Genomic DNA, 20,000 nt, shown 5'->3' with positions numbered 1-20,000 from the left:
ACAAAGGTAAACAAAAATTTAACTGGTTTGATAAATTTTAAACCAAGGAAAAAATTGAACAACAACAAAATATTAGGAGCATGCTGATGTTGCTACAACACAACAATGAGCATCTTATAGTGTGTATGTTGTAGGTTATAACCCCTTCCAACCTACATATTATGCCTGTCTGCTTGAATCTGAGCACAACACTTTTACAATGACATCAAATATGGATTTATGAAAAAAGAGTTGAAGCAGATTAATGCAGGTTGCATTGGGAAGAGATCTAACCTGACAACTGATTTGACCAGCAACATGTATAACATGCCTTAAAAGTATTCCACTACATGTACTCATAATTATTTAATTGAGTGTGTAGGGTCACTGTACATTGTTATTGGTTGTTTAGATTGAATAATTGAAGTAATATTTGCTCATGCTACGCGCTAAATTTGTCTTATACATGTAGTGACACATTGATTGATTTTACTTGTCTTTTCTAAACAGAAATCTTTGGTCATATCAGACGCACACTCTTCAGTGATGATGGTGTCCCCAATGCAGACATGAGAGCTCTTGCCAATGATGAGTTCAAGGCAGTAGGGGAACGCATGGCATGTTCCCTTATTCAAGGGGGGCCTGCACCCTGTTTTTTGTCTGTGAATGTGTATGACTATCTTATTGATGGCATGTGTTGCACACTGAGCGGACGGAAGCATGGATTCGGACTCGCACTAAAAACACACACACATTCTAAAATGGCGGACAACAACAACCTCGTGTCTTTATTCTTCCCATAATTCCTTGCTACGGTTTTGTTGCTGGGAGGAGGGGGATTAACACCGTATTCCTTAACCTAACTGTATAGGCCCTACACACTCCCCCTTATGAAAAAAAGGTCGTCCTCGACATTAGACAGTTATCTAAAAATGGCGTCTGCGGTTATCAATACACAAGTCTCCTCTTTTCATTGCTGAGGTCAAGTGGAAAGGGGTGATCCGGCCCTAACCACAAAGCCACGAGTAAAACCACGTAAGACTTGAAAACACATACAGTTTGGAATACTGTTAAAGTTCAACGACTTCTACTGGCAAACTACTAAGTGTGATGTTGTAAAGTAACAAGTGCAACTTGTGTTCTGTTCATCTTTTAAGTCCACTTAATCACAGAAAAAAAAATTTCACAAAGTTCGTGTCAGGATTTTTCTGATCACTTTAGAAAGGATACGAGCCAACGTATCCGTATGGTGTAGGATAAGTAACTGGCCAAACAGAGTTCATGCGCGCATTAGGAATTCCTCCAAGGAGTCCTGGTGCCAGGGGTACAGGTACTGGTGCCGCTCCCGCATTGTGGCTAATTAAACACAGTCCCGCTGGTTGGTAATAGCTCGGAGTTCCAAAGCTGTCATAAGTTAGTAAGGTAGGTGGTCTGCGCTCCCTTATTGGTCTCCCTTCTCCTGGTCTGACTTCTGACTGCTCTACTACAGATGGTTCAAGGACTGGATCTGTCGGTGCTTGTATCTGCAGGTCAGGTTGGTAGATACTGGAGGCCGCCTCCTCATCAGCGCATGCCTGGTTGGCTGAAGGCTCCTTGGCTGAACAGGTACTGTCTGACAACACGCTTTCTGGCTCTAGACGAGTGAAGGTTAACATCCCTGCCGATTCTTCTTCAGAACTGTCTCCGACGTTGGAGGCCCCTGGTGACGACAGATGTGGCTGGGCAGATGGCAACTTCCGTTTTGATCTTTTGCAGGTGTCGCCGGGCCTTGCTTCAAAAGGAAGATCATTGCATGGCAGTAGAAGGTTACGGTGAATCACGCGGTGTCGCCCTCCCCCAGATTCAGGCTTAATTTCATAAACTGGACTCTCTTCACCTTTCGGTTTCACTACCTGGTGGATGGTGTCTTCCCAGTAGGACCTCAGCTTCCCAGGGCCGCCTCTCTCACTTAAGTTTCGTACTAGGACTCGGTCGCCTGGCTGGAGTACTGGACTGTAAACTCTCCAGTCATACTGTTTCTTGCCTCTGAGTCCAGATAGCCGAGGTTTCTTAGTGGTTATTCCTTATGCTTCTTTCATTGCCTCTTGCCACTCCTTAACATAAGCTGGGTAACTTGAGTAGGAAGTGGGTTTGGTACTAAATATGACATCAATTGGGAGTCTTGGGGATCGGCCAAACAATAGGAAAAATGGCGAATATCCTGTCGCTTCATGGCGAATGCAATTGTAAGCATGGACTACCTTTTGGAGGCTTTCCTTCCACTTGGATTTCTGGTGCTCAGGCAAAGTTCTTAGCATGGATAGCAGTGTTTGGTTCAGGCGTTCTGTCTTTCCGTTTCCTTGGGGATGATAAGGCGTTGTTCGAGATCGGACCATATCACAGTATTCCTCCAGCCGATGGAACAACTGATTTTCAAATTCACCACCTTGATCATGCAAGATTCTTGCTGGAAACCCGAAACGTAATATAAAGTCATTATACAATTTGTCCGCTGCTGTTCGTGCAGACTTGTTGATGGTCGCATACGCTTGGGCTAATCTTGTACAATGATCAACTATAACCAAGATATACTCGTATCCCCCTTTGCTTTTTTCAAGGTGTACAAAGTCCAATGACACCAGTTCGAAGGGTGTGCTACTCTGTATGGTCTCCATTGATGCTTTTGGCAAGATGTTTGGTGCAACTACAAACATGCGTCACGTAATTTTCAATGTCTCTTTTCATCCGGGGCCAATAAAACCGTTCCCTGGCAAGGTGAAGGGCCCTTTCTGTCCCTAAGTGTCCCATTTCTTCATGTAGCTCTTTGTAGACCATTCGATAAAACTTCTGTGGAAGGACAATCTGAAGATTAGGGCCACTTCTGCGCCGGAGGATTCCATCTTCTCCAGCTGCGAGTTTACTCCATTCATGTAGAAGGGACTGTACTGCAGATGATGCCTGGCACCTGTCTTGTGCTGCGAGTGGTTTGCCGGTTTCCTTATACCGAATCACTGCACTCATCACCTTGTCTTTCCTCTGAGCCTCGTACAGTTCCTTAGGTGTGAGAGGTTGCACCCTCGGTTCATAATCCACTTTCATAATGTGTCCCATTTCACTTGGCTGACAGGATAGCGATAGGAACCAAACTGGACCTCCTTTCTGCTGGGCATTCAGTGCTTCCACTGTGGCTTTGATCCAATGCGGTTCTACTTCTTCAGTACACATGTCTATTAACTGTTCCATGTGCATCCTAGAGCATCCCGGTTGGCCGTCCCTGGTCGGTACTTTATCGTGAAGTGGAAGTCAGCCAGCTCTGCTACCCAACGGTGTCGAGTTGCATTAGTCTCGCCGTAGTTAAGACATAGGTCAACGGGTTGTTATCTGTGTAGACCGTGAAGTGCGGGGCATAATACAGGCAGTCCCATTAAGTGCCAGAAATTCCAGCTTACTGGAGTGAAGATGATAGTTCCGTTCCGCTGCAGTTCAGCGCACGAGATCCGAAAGCAATTACCCTTAGTTGACCGGCCTGCTTCTGGTAAGGTGCTGCCCCAAGGCCCTGTTCTGACGCATCCGTGTGAAGAATAAATGGCTGGGTCTATTGAGGGTAAGCCATCGCGGGTGGGTTACTAATAGCACTGATAAGCTTATCGATTGCGGCTTGGTGTTCACTGGTCCAGTTGACTGGCTCCCGAGATGATACTTGTCCCTTGTTTCTGACTGGTCTTGTATTTCTCCTCTGAGTTCGCCGTGGCGACAGTCCTCTCCTTTCAGGTTCTTTAAGGAGATCGTAAAGGGGCTTTGCAATCTTGGCGAAATCACTAATGTACCTCCTGTAATAGCTTAATAGTCCTGTTAGTTTACGGACTTCACCCACAGTCTCTGGCATAGATGCTCTAAGACTCGTGACCGCTTTAGTAGTCTCGGGATCAATACTGTGTCCAGACTGGTTTACAATTCGGCCTAGATAGCAGACCTCTCTCTGGAACAGACTACACTTGCTTGGCTTCAATTTCACTCCATGTTTGCGCAGGCGCCTCAACACTATTCGCAAATTTTCCACATGTTCTTCAAACGTTCCACTATAAACTATGACATCGTCCAAGTAAAGGATGCAAATCTCGTCGCGGATACCTTCCAAACAATCTTCCATGAACGGCTGAAAGCTTGCTGGTGCATTACTCAGCCCAAATGGGATCCGAGTCCATTCATACAGACCCCAAGGTGTGATGAAAGCAGTCAGGTGTCTGCTCTTTTCCCCAACAAAACCCTGATAATACGCCTTTCCCTGGTCTAACACTGAAAACCACGAGTTCCCTCCAAGATTATCCAGTGTCTCTTGGATTCTTGGTCTTGAGTGCCTATCTGGTACTGTCTTACAGTTCAGCTCCCTGTAATCCACGCACAGGCGTAACCCTCCATCTTTCTTCCTTACACACACCACGGGAGATGAATAATTTGACTGAGACTTAGTTATCCATCCCCGGTTGAGCAGATCTTCAATGTAGTGTTTAACTTCAGCATGCAGGGGACGGGGAATTGAGGAATAGCTCTTCTAGATTGGCGTGGTGTCTGACAACTCCAAATTTAATTGAAGTCCCTCTATCCGTCCCATATCATCATCATCTTGGGAGAATGACGCAGCCTCCTCCTCTAGCATGGTCATGGCCAACTGGCGTTGACTTTCTGTTAGGTCACCTAACACCACGGCTGATGTCTTGAAGGACTTTCTTTCATGAGCAACTTCCCTGTTTACTTCATGTTGGGGTACTGATGGGTTTCCATCCTGGAGTGAGGTACCACCTGTTCCCCTTGGATTCACAGCTTTCGAACGAGGGAGGTCCTTTCTTACTACTTCCAAGGGGGTAACCGATTGCACTAGCTGCAAGTGTCCCAGTAGCGTTCGCCGGGGTTACGGCTTTGAGGGGTTACGGACTGTAATGTTCACCCTGTGTGGCGACCCTCGCGGTAGGGTGAGGAGCTGCTCTACAACTTCCAAGTCGGCTGGCCAGGCATACCTGGGTGTGGTTCAAATAGCACTGGTGTCCTCTCCTCTAGAGGACCACAGTTAATTCTACACGGTACTGTCACTACCTGCCCTCGTGGTACCGTCAGATTGGGCTTACCATTCTTCAACACACCCATGTCCTCCATACTTGCATTTTGCACCAAATCAACCAACGCAGTAACATTCTCCAGTGCTACTTCCTTTAAAGCCGTATTCATGATGTCAACAATGGAGCTGCTTCCTTCGGTTTCTCTATCCTTTACTACTTCTTCTATTACATTGTACTCAATACCGGTGACCTAGAGGCGTATAGCAACTTCAGTAAATTATAGTCAGCCACTTTTATCAACACTATCCAACAAAAAGTGCTCGACAAACGAGTTCGTTAACTCTAAAATCGGGCTCAAACAAATACCGCTCATCTGAAAATTGGGCTCACACAGATACCCGCCCCTCGAAAATCGGGCTCACACAGATACCCGCTCACTTGAACATCGGGTCCACACAGCTACCTGCTCACGTTAAACATCGGTCCCACGCAGATTCCTGCTCACTTAGGAATCGGGCATACACAGATACCCACTCACCTTAAAAGTCGGGCGCAGACGGATGCCCGCCCGCTTGAAACTCGGGCTCACACAGATACCCACTCACTTGGAAGCCGGTTTCACAAAAGAGAAAAAATACATATGTAAATGAATCAAGGAAACAAATTTTGACTAGACATAGGGAATAATAAAGAATCCTGAGACATGGAGACATATCCCGCTTGTTCTATTCCAACACCACAAAGAAACGAGGAAAAGAAAAAGAAATACCCTCACCATTCAGTGACCTTGCCAAAGGCGGAGATAAAAAAGACAAGTAAAGTGGTGCATTTATATAGCGCCGTTATCACTAACGTCTCAAAGGCGCTTTACAATGATCAATTTACCCCCAGCGGACTGGAAGCATATACAGGCGCAAATAGCAGCCGCTTCTAAGCAGTCCATGCATGCTGGTACTCATTTTACCGACCTCGGAAGGATGGAAAGCTGAGTGAACTTTAGCCAACCTTAGGGTTGGAAGGCAGAGATCTTACCATTGCGCCCACCCCTCCGCCTCGAGAGATACATTCTCACGAGTCGCGAGCGAATTCAGAAAAAATAAATAACAAGTCACCCTGTAAAGAAATTCGCTCCTAGACCAAAATGCGCCCCACAAAAGACCGAACGCCAAGTGAATTAAAATAGGCGAAGGGAAAGAAACTTGTAACGCCTCCTCCGAGGTCGAAGCAGAGTTTGGGAGTGCAGCACGTGGCTCAGAAGCGTTAGTTTGTTCCGAATTGGCAACATTCCCGGATGCCCCCGCCCGACTTTACTGCACAGGAGCTTGTGGCAGTGGTTGTTGACCAGTTTGTGGCTGCAAAGGCAGCACGGCCTGCTGTAACTCTTTGCGAACCGAACAACTCTGCATATATTATTCAGGTTTATATAATGGCTTATACATTCTCGCACGGGATAATGAGTATTACATGCGGGTGAATAGTGGTGTCCGCCCCTCCAGGCTGGTTTTACCCCCAGCAAAGATCGGTAATGTTTCTCATACGTAAACAACAGCTAATTTCGTACGTGTTGTGTGTGGTTTAGATGTCATGTGTCGACCGAAATATATTGGTTCAACGGAACTTTTTTCGACATCAGTTCCAAGATGTTTCAAGCATTCGCACCGTTTAATTCAAAGAAAGCACAGAAATGGCTTCAGATTACATCATACCGAAACCCCGCTAAAATCCTGTTTATCGCTGGCCATTTTCTATTCACAGCAGAGCCGAGAATTAAACCTTTTTTCTTCGAAACACCATCTTAAATGCCAAAGTTATCTCTGGAATGCATTACCTTCGACAATTCGCAACATAAAGACATTGGACACTTTCAAGAATGCTGTTAAAAGTCATTATTTTAAGTTAGCTTTCAAATAGTTTTTTGATTCATGTCTTCTATATCATTTATATATGATTAACTAGTTCTAACTAGTTCTTACTAGGCTTTGTGTATAGGCTCGTAGTTTATCGTAGTTCGTAGTTTTTACTTTTAACAATATTATGAAGCGCAACCGAATATATCTATATAGAGGTCTGCGCTATATAAATGTAAAGTATTATTATTATTATTATTATTATTATTATTATTATTATTATTATTATTATTATTATTATTATTATTATTATTATTATTATTATATGCCTTCCTGTAAAATATACAAAGTAACCGTATGGCAATCCGATGACAGCCAACTCAGACAATTGTAGGAAAATCCAGTTTCAGCACCTTCAAAGTGTTCCAGTCGGCTCTTGGTTCAATAACCCGAATAAGAAAGGCTTCCCGGCTCGACAAATGAAATGTAAATATTCAGTTGAAAATATTAGAACAATTTTTTAAAAAAGAAAGACGGAAGGTTCTTTGCGAAAAAGTACGTTGTTTAACTCTGAAAGCGACGAACGATTAACATTCTTCCCAGTAGTTCATTCAATGCAAACAAGACCCTTGACACAAGGTAATCACGTGCACCTTTGTGGTTGCCTAGCACGTGATCAGTTTCTTCCTTTTAAGTGACAGAACATCATGACCTTCTCCTTGGTTCATACAAGTCAGAGACTGCAGAAATTTTAGTGGTTTTTACGATCGATTGTCATTAAGCTTTTGCTGAGAATCCGAAATTCATTATTTTCTTCGTCTGTCTTTTGGCTTGCCTTTTACTGTTAACTCCCGGCTTTCGTGATACTTTTTTGGTGCAAATGTAAAGCCAAAACAAAATTGGACTTGGCATCAGATTAGGCTGAAAAGAAGAGGAATTAATTATGAGGTGGAAACAACATGTTCAGTCCTTCCTTAGTGTGTGGAATAAACATTTGCTTAGTGCAACTGCAAGACATGCATGAAATGCAGGAAAACGTTCCGTCAGAGAAATTTGCAGTTAGTTTTTTGGCAGACTATTTAACTTACAGAAGAAACGAGTGAGTTTTACTCAAGAGCGTGTTTTATTATAGCCTGCAAGCAGGCTCTTCCTTTGAAATGTCGCGCGGTCGATTTCGAAACTAGTAACCAAGCCCCAATATTTCAAAGGCGCGCTATTTTCAACAGAAGAGCCTGCTTGCAGGCTAGTTTTGTTATCTTTGAACTGAATTTATTACCAAAACCTCCAAAAGTAAAAGACCTCTTAACGGAACAGGACATTACCGAATAATTCAACGTGTGAAAGTGTGAACAAAAGAGCCACTGCTGGCACGACGTCTAGGTGACCCCCAAATGATCTACATGACCCCCCACTTGAACAAATTAACACGTACCAACCCAGTTTACGCACATAGAGCGTCTTGATATACCAAAGACGAAGCAAAGAAAGTTTTAAGAAGGCCTGGGTACAAGTTGGGAATTCTTGACAAAGATGGCGGATGATGGTGATCAAGATATTGGAACATATATAATGTCGGATCAAGAAACTCGTTGGAAAGGAAAATATTTTACTTTGCTGAAGTACTGCAAAGAAATCGAACAGGTAATAAATCCATCAGCATTATGTAATAACAATGTTCTTACATTTTTCTTACTGTTAAAAACCTCGTTTTTGAGTAACTTCTTTATTTGTAGTGCACATATTCTCAAGTAGTGTTTGCAAGAAAGCTTGTGAAAATTGTTGTTTGTTCTTTCAGGAAAACGAAAGATTAGTCAATCGCATTTACCATGTTAAGACACTCTTAAAACGCTATCGAAAACAGAGAAGGTAGGAAATGTGGTTGTAATCTGTTGCTTGGCTTGCTCCGGCCGCCGAGGTTCAAAACACAGGTCGTATTCCACTGGTGACTCGTTACAGGTCATTGTTTTAACTGTACTAAAGCAACCCAAAACCCTCAAATTGGCTAGCCGTAAGCCTAAACATCGTTTTTAGGCCAAGTAAGGCCTAAGTTTAGCATTACTATTTATCAAGGTTTGTAATGAGTGATCTGTGAAAAGGGCAACTGAAAAATTAGAGTCCTAGGGTAGATTCAAACTTAAGACCTACTGTATGTAACACCCATCGGATGCTCTACCCGGGCGAATTACAACTTACCCCAGTAAATGTCGTTGTAATCTATTGTTTAATAACCCTTTATACACTCAAACATCTCTTCACAATTTTCAATTACATTTGTGTGCAGAGGGTGAGGTGTCTTAAGCCAGTTTTACACAAGGCAATTTTCCTGCAAGTTGTCTCGCAATTTTGTTGGGACGAAAATTTTCACATTAAAAAGCAAGTGGCGTGATGGGTGTTACACTAGGCAACAGTTCTTGCAACTTGTCTCATTTTCAGTGATCACATGAGGTTAAAGGAACATTTTCAGTGGCTGGTACCACAAAGCGTTGCATCACAAGTTGCAGGACAGATGTTACACAACGCAAGGATTGAAAATTTGTTGTAGCATGCGAGACACGTTGCCCAAAGTAGAACTGATTTCTAATTCTCTACTGCTAAAAATTAATGTTGCATGGAATGTCTGTAGCAGGGTATTTCACACTGGGCAATTTTTCATGCAACTTGTGTCCCAACAAAATTGCAAGACTACTTGAGCGAAAAATTGCCTAGTGTAGAGGGATTTGGAGGCCAAAATAAACAAATGGGCCTATGGCCCCTGGCTTTGAAAAGTTATGGGCCAATTCATAAAATTATGGACCATAGAAGCCATGTGGTGGGCAGGATGAAAAGGAATACAGAGATGATATGAGCACCTTTGCACTTTTACATTATGTTTAACAAGTTTTACATTACTCAATCAATCAATGAATCAATCTACATGTAACTGAAATTAGAATTAAGAGCAATGAGTTTTATTTTAACTGAGGCACTACTCTGTTTTAGTGGTAACCTATTTAGTTTGATACACAGAAAGTTGTAGCATTGCTAATTCACTTTTTAGAATCAGAATTAAGTCATGATAATCACGAAGTCAACTGAACTGAGTTACTGACTCTGCAGATCCAACTTAACACACATTGACAATTTCCCAGTCACAGTGAATGTATGATATCTATTAAACCCTGGCTACTGACAGTTTAACACGCATATCTCAGTTCTGAGTTGGTAGAGTTTCAGACTTCTATGCAAACAAAACATGGCAACTCTTTTGAACGTGGCGACAAAGTTAGCCACTTCAGTAGGATTTACTGTCTTCATTACCATTTGCAGGCCTTGAAACTGTGGAGGGTTCCTGATGGACCTTCAAATCATTAGTCTGTTGCATCGTTGTTGCTGTTGTAATGTTTCGCGATCGATCTTAGGGAACTCTGCGTTCAATTAAATTTTTATTCTCAAAAAACTTAAGTTTTCTTTGACCTTGAGTATTTAATGTGGGAAGTTTCTTCACAAGCATCTTGATAATTGAAATGCACATCGCCAACAATGCTATTGTCTTTGGCGACATGTACTTGCAGTGCTGAAATTCTCAAAACCGGGCATCAGAGATTAGCAAGTTGAGAACTGATTGACTGCGATTGGTTAACAGTTTCTAGCTCTGTTGCTCCGCCGGAAATGAGACGGTGTCAATCAAAATCTTAGATGTGTGAAGTTGATCTCAAGTCGGTGTCAATCGAAATTATAGATGCGCAAAGTCATATCAAAAATTTAACAATGCCATCTTAATTTACAGCCGTGTTTTTGCACCGAATAAGTGAGCATGCTCTTGACATCATCGCAAGCTCTAATAACTCTTCAAAACTTAGAAAACACGGTTTTTAAGCGATGCTGACAACCGAGTGGCTTGCGTTCTAACACTAACCGATTTCAGTTTTACAAAGCAGTTAACAAATCTTTTATTTTTACAAGGCGGTAAGAGCACGAAGTAAGCACTGACTCATGCTCTACAGCGAGCTGAAGCCCCCTTGGGAGTATCCGCTTGGTTTCGATCGATTGTTCGGTTTTGCTTTTCATGCTTACGCTCTTTACAGCACTCACTTTGTTTAGTTTATGCGTAAGGATATTAACAAATTTTTATTTCGACTTTTTATTAAGAAAGTGTAGAGACTAAAAAAGAGAAAACCAAGAGACAACTCTGTTTGTGATTACAAAAGATCAATGAAGTACTGGTCAATCGATCCGTGACTGACCCAATAGTAATCCCATTGGGAACAAGTTTTCCTTTGCAACAACGAATATTCAAATTTGGATCCGTTTTCTGACATAATGTGTCCATAATGTCACTGAAGCGTGCGCTAAAAGCAGCAAACTGTAAACGGCCACGATCGTGGAAATACATAAAGTTCATTTTAAAAAAGTCACACCTCGCTGGGTCACATTACCTTTCAGTAGCTCTTTAATGTGACGAGTGCAACATTGTTTTTGAGGGCGGGACTATGAATTAATTACAACACTCGCGGGAAATTTAAAATTAGCCAACTCAATCCCCGTGGGAAATTTGTAGGGGCAAATTTGCATATAATCTCTGAGGTTCGGGGGTTGGTTGAAGGAAAGGCTAAAAAAATACTACTTCTACTGATCGGAAGCCCGCGAAAATTCGGCAGGACCATCTTAGAGTATCAAGTAAAAAAAGCCATATGAATACTCATTTCCTCACCCCTTATTTTTCGAAATTTTCTCTCTGAAATTGTCCAAGCCATACAAACAAAGTGCCGAAATAGCTACTTTTGAGGCCAAAAAAAATAATACTTCTAACTGAACCACCGACGTAAAAACAGTCACATTTTTTTTATTAACTTCTTTACAACAAAAGCCATATGAATACTTGATTGTAAACTGAATAGTTATCACGTAAAAGAAGAATTTTCAAGCGGTTCTCCCGGCTTTCGGCCGACCTTCTTTATTGTTTTCTGTACAATTCCCCAATTAGCTTTTGAATTTAACGCTGCAAAGCGGGGAAAAGTCCCGGATGTGTCGCAGCATTGTGGGCGATGAGATGAATTCATTTCATCCAGAAAGAGGAAAACAGACATAAAAGTGAACCCAAAGCATCTGCCATGTTTTGACAGAACCTCTTTGTGAGTTGAGTGCAAGTAGAGGACTGGAGATGAAAATAAACAAATACGAAAGATTGCCGGTTGAAGAAACAAAGACTCATGTCGACATTTCATGTTTCTTCTTGTCGTAACACAAAATTAATGCACAGTTTGAAGTTCTTATCACCTCTTACCTGACTAGGGCACATGCTGGGCCCGGCTAGCAGTTTTATAATGCGACAGTTTCTAAATTTATGCAACACTATTCTTCGGCAGCCACTTAGTTTTTTGCTGGTACATTAGGGTGTTAACAGGGAATCAACAATATCTTTGCTATAATAGAACACAAGTCGACTCTGGTGTGACATACAGTCGACTCCACATAACTTGAACCCTCGCTAATTCGAACTTTGCACTAAGTCGAACCCAAATTGATTTGCCATGGATTCCCATTATACATTTACTGCACTTTTACTCTGGGTAACTCGAACCCTTGATAACTCTAACTTCCCTCTAACTCGAAGCAATTTTTGTTCCCCTTCAGATCATTCTCTCTTTATTTTTACCTTCGATAACTTGAATCACTTCTGTCAGTACGTGACAATCAAAACAAACAGTGTACTGCAGTCCAAAACATTTAAGCAGCCCTGTAATCTTTGTCCTTTTTTGCATTACACAAAATGTGTCAGTCCAGTTCAAGTTTCATTGGTTTAAGGTACATTTTACTTCGGTGCCTACATCATCCTAAAGGGTTGCTGCTTAACTCCTTACTCCCAATAACTCCAACTCCCGATAACTTGACCCTTTTTCAATTTCCCATGAAGGGTCAAGTTATCCGGAGTTGACTGTATGCTGCCTTGGATCTTAAAACTCCTACTGAATTTGTATGCTGTGTGTGACTTGGCCTTGGATCACAAAACCCTTACTAAATTTGTATGCTGTGTGTGACTTACCTTTTCAAGATAGCAATAATGTTAGGAATATTGGTAGAACCCTACCAATGACAAAACCAGCCATTAACATACCAAAAGCTCCCTTTTTTACTTTTTTTAATATCATACTAATTTTGTGATTTTTAGCATTGAAAATTCATTCCAACACCTTTTTATCATGTCAAAGTTTTGATGGCTGGGCAGCGGTTGAATTAGGAAATGTGGCTTTAAGTTATGCTACTCTTACTCCAGTGTTTTGTTTTCAGTTTCCTTAAAGACAGATTAGATGATTACAATGATGATTATCGAGATGTGCAGCCACCTTTTCAGGTTAGGCAATTCTCAACAGAACTTATAGTTCTGGTATAAAAGTTATTGGTTCAAGAAAGCATTTAATTAATAATAACTATAACCAAAAGAGTTCACAATGAATGTTCCATTTTCAGGAGTATGTAATTATTATTATAAATCAGTGTCCTCATGGTGATTGTGAGGATCATCATCATCAACATTGGTTGCATTATGGGAGTCATCATCTTTACCATCATTGTTGTTGTAGTAGTCAGTGATAGAGAATGTTAGCATCGGCAAGATGTGCAAGTACGATTAAACAAGTACAACTTGTACTAATTCTCTAAGTCGTGCTCTACATATTTAGTACAAATGCAAGCATATAATATGAATTCCAGTCTGCAAAAAATGCTATTATGGGATGAAGTTCTCATTTCAGTGCAAGTGTTTCCACTTCTTTCTAGTGGAAGGCCTTTACAGTAAATGCCAAACAGCAAGTAATGCAATTTCCTTTTGATGAACTTGTACTTTCTGCTAGTAACAACTTTTTGATGTAAAATTGTCGCAGACCAACTTGCTGGGACGAGTTGACCGTGCCGGGGTGTGCAGTACAGATGCAAAGTAATCAAAATTCCAGAACTTGTACTCATTAAGTCTCACTCACTGTAAGACACTAACATTTTCTAGTGTCATCATGGCAATCACATAAAAGAACTTGAAAATTAATGATGATTACTAACTTTGTGATAGATAAATTTGTTATTGCAAAGGTTTACATATTATTACTTTTTTTTTGTGGCTCTATAGGCTGAGCTTCTCTCAGAAATAGTGTCTGAAGCATTCCCTAAGCCAATCCACCCAGCACTGTTTACTGGTGAGTTTATGACTCCAGACTTTCCAGCTACGAAGAAAAGTAGGAAACGTGAGAGTTCAAAGGACAGGGACAAGGACAGAGACCCCAATGCTCCCAAGAAACCAGCTAATGCCTTTCTCATGTATTGTCAACAACAGCGAACAGTCATGCAGGATGATCAGAAAGATCCTAATATTGGTCATCATGAATTAACAAAATCCTTAGCAAAGGAATGGAAGAGTTTAGCAACAGATGATAAGAAGGCAAGCCTAAGTGTTAAGTTTCCTTTTCTCTTTTTCTGTTGTTTACTAATATTTGGGTCAGGACACTGCTATTGCATTGGGTCTCATGACTGGTTCACAAAACAAAAGGCGCAAAGATATACACAATGGAAACAAAGCCTAATCCCAAACACAATAGACATGTATTCTATACTGGTGGTATCTGACTTATCGGGATGTCCAATTTCAACACTTGAAATGCAGAGGAAGAGTTTTCCTCTCATATGTTCAATGTGTGCCTGACTTTTCATATCAGGTGTTTTGTCAAAATCATTTGCAGCCAAATGTTGAGTGGTGAATGGCATATGGCTACATGTACAGGATGTAAAAAAGTGGAGGGGAAATTTACTATTTTGGTCTGTTTTAATCGAATTTGCCTCTATTGTTCGCATTTACCAGCACAAACAATTTCCAATAATTCATTCATTACTTTTATTCAGAATTTGGAAGTCATTTCAACCAAAAGATGAGAGATTATCTAATTTTTTTCACATTTTGTAGTTGCTTAAAGTTATGCCTCCAAAGATAGAAATGATAAATGAATAAATTATTGATGCCAGCAGTGTTTACAGTTAATTACTTCATGGTATAAACAATGAAATTATTATTGTTACAGTAACATTCAGTTGTACTCTTGGTTTTTACATGTCTTTAAAGTGTCCCGGCCCAAAAAGAGAAATGGCAGTAATGAGAGCTTAGTTCCTAACCTTTAGGAATTAACAATCTCTACATCCACTCGCAAACTATGACCCCTTTAACCCATTAACTTCTAGGAGTGAGACTTATAGACTTTACTCTGCTAAGGCCAGATGATTTTACATGTACTCGGCAACAGGTTAAGGACGGTGCCTACTAATTCAAAGGTATTTTTGCGCGGGTTCCTAAATGTGCGGGAAAAGCAGATCTTAACAAGTGTTATACACCTTATTCCAAAATGGCCACTGATTTATGAGGATACAAATTGGCCCTTGTTGCCTCGTTCAAGATAAAATATTCTTTTGAATTTTAAGCTTAAGAACGAGGCATCAAGGGCTTATTTGAATAAAAACAAAAGAATATTTAAATGGCAGCCATTTTGAAATAAGGTGTATTGAAATCCATAAAGAAAATTGGGGGTAACCACGCATTTTTCGAAGATAATTAATCAACAATATTTGTAAAAAGCTTTAAAATACAAAGCAATGTATGGCGTTCTTTGCCAAATTGAAGCTTAGTTATCTCTTAAAAATGCATGCTTACCTCCAATTTTCCTTTTGGATACCTCTTGCTAAGTTCTGCCTTCTCTGCAAAAATATCCCTGTATTAATAAGCACCGCCGATAGGAAATCTCAAGATGCGCAGAACTTATGCACAATAACAATAGTAGGCACCGTCCTTAAGCCCTATTTTTTTGCAACCGTTTTTGTTTTATTTAAAAATATAGCCGCTGACCATGTGAGTAAAAATCATGAATTGCTTGGATCTTTGTACAGTTTACTAACAGATACTACCCTGAAACACATTTTAGAAATGTGATACCCAGCAATGTATATTTAACAATTATTATTAAATATAATTGGAATAATTGTTTTATCATATCAAAAACGTCCCCAAAAAATAGAAAAACATACTAAAATAAAAATGACAACGCCCCAAAAAAATGACGCACTCGTTTACCATTTTGCAGAGCATGGTTTATTACCATGATGGCTAAGCCAATGAAAACTCTTGAATTGCATTATCCAATGATCCAGTTTATATATACCAGAAGTACAATGTTTTATCAACTGAAGATTTTACTAGGCATTTTAATACTGTATAGTTCCGTACTACACGATGGTTTAGCACTCTTCAGATGAAATAGCTTAATGTTAAATTACAACAGTACGCTGATTATAACTTAAATTTTAAAATGCGGTTAGTATGGATACAATGCTGTTTCTATAGATTCTACTGTGAAACCAAAGAGGACTTGAAATTTTTCAACAGAAATTTTAAGTAGCGTGTCTAAAAGAAGATACAAGCTCGTTGTGCTTGTTAAGAGTGGCTAGATGGGGCTCATGTAGCCACTCTTGACAAGCATAACAAGCGTGTATCTTCGTGTAGAAACCCCAGTAAATTTCTGTTGAAAAATACGAAGTCCTCTTTTGTTACACAATAAAATCTATAGAAACCGCATTGTATCCATAGTAACCGCATTGTAATCTACCATTAGGCTATTTTATCCGAAGGGTGTTACACCATCGTGTAGTACGAAACTATATAGTAATAAAATGCCTGGTCAAATCTTCAGTTGATAAAACATTGTACTTTTGGTATTTCTATTGGGCACTCTGGCAGAAGTTGTGCATCAGCTGAAATCAAGTATACATATCTTGTTCAATTTTAGGTCTACTATGAAATGTATGAAAAGGACAAAGAGAGATACGAAAAGGAAATGAAAAAGTATTCATCAGATAAGATTCCAAAAGCACCTCCGGCCAAGAAACCAAGGACAAAAACCCCTAAACAGAAAACTGCGACATCATCATCTACAAAGACAGTGTCAACCGACAGTAAAAGCTTACCTGATGAAAGGAGCGCAGTTGTTGTTTCACCTACTTTAAATCCTCTCTTCTCACAAAGTCTGGGGTCCATGCCAGTGAATATTCCAAATATTCCAATGCCTCAGCTTATTCCTCTGACTGGAGAGGAGAGTGGATTTGACAACTATCAAGAACTAAATTCATCTCCTCAAGAATCCTTCCTTTAATATTTGAGAGTGATGAACTGATGGTCACTCTTCACAAGTTACTTACACTGTAATTGGAAAAGGCCGAGCTGGTGGTGGAATCAGGGCTGCAATTTAAAAATATACTGAAATGACAAATTGTAGCAAAGAGTTCTTGTAGGAAGCAATGGGTGTAGCCAAAATATGCTTACGCATTAGGAAGTTTTCAAACTTGTTTCAGCCTTCATTGTAAGAGAGGTTTAAATGGCTTTCCAATGTATCTAACCTAGAAGAGATGTACCAATTTTCAACTCCGTCATTGCCTTACTGTATGTTAAAACAAAGACTGAAAATGGCCTCTACCCTTAAAATGCATAATCCTACTCTCATTGTTGTACTCTAAAAAATAGAAAGCCTTCAACCCTGTGGTGTCAACTTGCTACGGAGACCTTTCTCTTTTGGAGCTTACTTAATGATTAGTCCACTCGGCCTCGTCGTCTCACTTACTTGCCTTTGCGCAAGGAGTTTTAGAACAGGTAACAGTTATGTCCTCAATACAAGGAAAGCATGACAGAAAACTTTCTGATTGAATATTATTAACATGAGACTTACAGAAATCATAATGTTCTTACAGTTTCAAAGATTTAGGCATGGTGAAGAGTGACCGAGTGAAAAACTGCAGCAAAATTCAGTTTGAGGCAGGCCGGGTCCGTGCTTCTTCTGGGTTCAGTGAGGCCATAATCCACAGATTCCGTGGACATTAAAACCAGGTGTAGCCCTAAACTTCCGTGAATAACTCAGCCCGGGCGATATTGTTGTCGCAGCCTATGGGCCAATCAAAAAGCTTAGAAGGAGCACGAGCAGATACGAGCTAGGACTTCTAATCCTATACCAGCATGAACAAGTATGACTAGTATGGTGTTGTAAGCGGTTGTGAGTCACTTGTCTACGGCTTCCGTGAGGGCCTATTGGATTGCCATGATTTTATGCGCTGTTAGGAGGCTCTTCTTGACTCCATGATTGTGAATTTATAATTATAGAGAAAGTGGCTGAGAGGGCCGTCACATTATATCAGGGTATTTAGGGGAAATCTTAAGTTGATCACGCGTTTAAAGCTCGAAATTGGTAATGTGGAATTCCTATACTGATGAAATTATCGTTGCATCACAAACAAGATGATTATGAGCAAAAACTACCTTTATCTATGCAATTTGCCATAAACTTAAAAAACTGTCGGACCACACTTTTTTTCAAGATTACCCAAACGCAATCCGTTTCAATCTTGTCCATTTTTGTCTGTCCATATGCTTCTCCTTCCTTTTGCTGTATTTCTTTTATGTTCCTCCACAGTTTTAAGTGGTTATTGCAATGTTTGATTCTACTTTTTGTTGCCGCAATCGTTGCGAAAAGTAGAAGTAGAAGTCAGTTCTACTTTCCGCAACCGTTGCAAGGAATTTTTTCCACGTTGCGCAGTGTAACACCTTCCCTGCAACATATGTCGCAACGTTTAATGGCATTGGCCAGTCAAATTGCTCTTTTTGTGCACGTGAGGTTTTATTCGAAGACAAAATGGCGACTGAACTCACGACAGCTTCCAAAGTGACAGATGAGGAAAAGAAAGGGTTCATTCAAGCGTTGAAAGAACGCCCATCGCTTTGGAATACTTCGTTAGCAGTTTACAAAGAGAAGAAGATAAAACTTGCTGATTCGCAAACCCTTTCACAGCAATTTAATATGATAGTAGAGGAGATGAGGAAAGTGTTGCATAACCTACGCACTCGATGACAATGGAGGAAATCATAGGTCTACTGATCCTAAACGAGTACTCTAGTGACTTGGAAGGTTTCACCTATCGCCGAATATCTCAGCGTGACAGCAAGCCTCTCAGCATGTTTGATACTTGATCGTAATTTTGTATCTTGCTTAGATATTCGGTGTGAAACTGCGTTGAATAAAAACTCGAACTGTTGGCTGTTAACTGTAAAGAAATCTCTGTATCCGCCAGCATCCTCTACAGCAAGCTCCCTCGCAAGTTGGTGAAAAACCCCTCTTTCTTCCCTTCTTGCCATCCAGGGCCTGACCCAGTTAACGCGATTTCGCCTTGATGGAATGTCCCCATTTTCGTCTTCAGTTGACAAATCGGCTATTACCAGTAAAGCAAAATATTTCCTTTTTCTACAAGCACAATAGACCATTTCACAGTTGTAGCTGCCTTGGAATGGAAACGAGGCTGCCGGTGACCCTGTTTTGATACAATCCTCCGTGCTTTTGTAATGTTAATACGGACTAATTAGAATTACAACAACACAATTTACATGATAAAACAGTGGGGGCTGTATCAATGCAAGGTCACCGGTAGCCTTGCTGCCATTCATAGGCTAGGTCGCTGAGCAAAGAACTGTAAAATGGCCTGTTCATCGTTTTTTTTTTTAATTTATGTTGTTTATAGTGCCAGTCCTCCGCGCTGTTTGTGACCGTCGCGAGCGAGACAAGTTACAAGAAACGTTTCCCAGTGTAACACAATTCAAACAACCTGTATCGCAACGGGCAACTTGTGTCGCAACAAAATTGCGAGACAAGTAGCAAGAGAAATTGCGTAGTGTTACAGCGCCTTAATTCTACGAATGGCCTTCTTAATGACGCCTTTTATCATCGGGGTAAGTGGCCCCTTGGCGTTGTTAAAGAACATATGTATCCAGGCAGAGATGGAAAAGTACTAGGGAAACTGCGATCAGGGAGGATGTTTCTCGAAAGCCCGTGCATAAAGTTCAGTTTGCCCGTTGGAACTTTCTTGCGATGCAGTTGTTCATGTTACTGAGTCAGTGTCTTAACTGAACTTTGTTTATCGTTTTCATCGCATGAGTTTAAAAATGGCTTACAAATACACCAGAAACAATTTCTTTCTGTGACCTTTAATTTGTATGTCGGGCAGCATTCTGTTAACAGGAGGCAATTCCGATAAAACGTTTAAATTATATACTAGCATCGAGATAGGCAATCAGTTTCCGAAATGGGCATTTGAAATG

General features: G+C 40.7%; 1 protein-coding gene across 1 annotated transcript; it reads left to right on the top strand.

The window, feature by feature from the left end:
- The first annotated feature begins 8,370 nt into the window (after positions 1-8,370).
- On the top strand, positions 8,371-18,950 carry LOC137998827 (uncharacterized). The gene is made up of 5 exons (XM_068844657.1): positions 8,371-8,500; positions 8,655-8,725; positions 13,127-13,190; positions 13,959-14,267; positions 16,654-18,950. Exons 1-5 carry the CDS (start codon positions 8,390-8,392, stop codon positions 17,014-17,016), a joined length of 918 nt encoding a protein of 305 aa, XP_068700758.1. The 5' UTR covers positions 8,371-8,389; the 3' UTR covers positions 17,017-18,950.
- Positions 18,951-20,000: the final 1,050 nt, after the last annotated feature.

The sequence above is a fragment of the Montipora foliosa genome, chromosome 4 (assembly GCF_036669935.1).
Source record: "Montipora foliosa isolate CH-2021 chromosome 4, ASM3666993v2, whole genome shotgun sequence".
Classification (NCBI taxonomy): Eukaryota; Metazoa; Cnidaria; class Anthozoa; order Scleractinia; family Acroporidae; genus Montipora; species Montipora foliosa.
This window is presented reverse-complemented; position numbering and strand designations above follow the sequence as displayed.

Bases quoted from the DNA above. Each gene is read 5' to 3' on its own strand.
- LOC137998827 (XM_068844657.1), top strand. From the start codon at position 8,390: ATGGCGGATGATGGTGATCAAGATATTGGAACATATATAATGTCGGAT. The intron at 8,726-13,126 runs GTAGGAAATGTG...TTTTGTTTTCAG, and splicing joins CGCTATCGAAAACAGAGAAG to TTTCCTTAAAGACAGATTAG. The intron at 13,191-13,958 runs GTTAGGCAATTC...GTGGCTCTATAG, and splicing joins ATGTGCAGCCACCTTTTCAG to GCTGAGCTTCTCTCAGAAAT.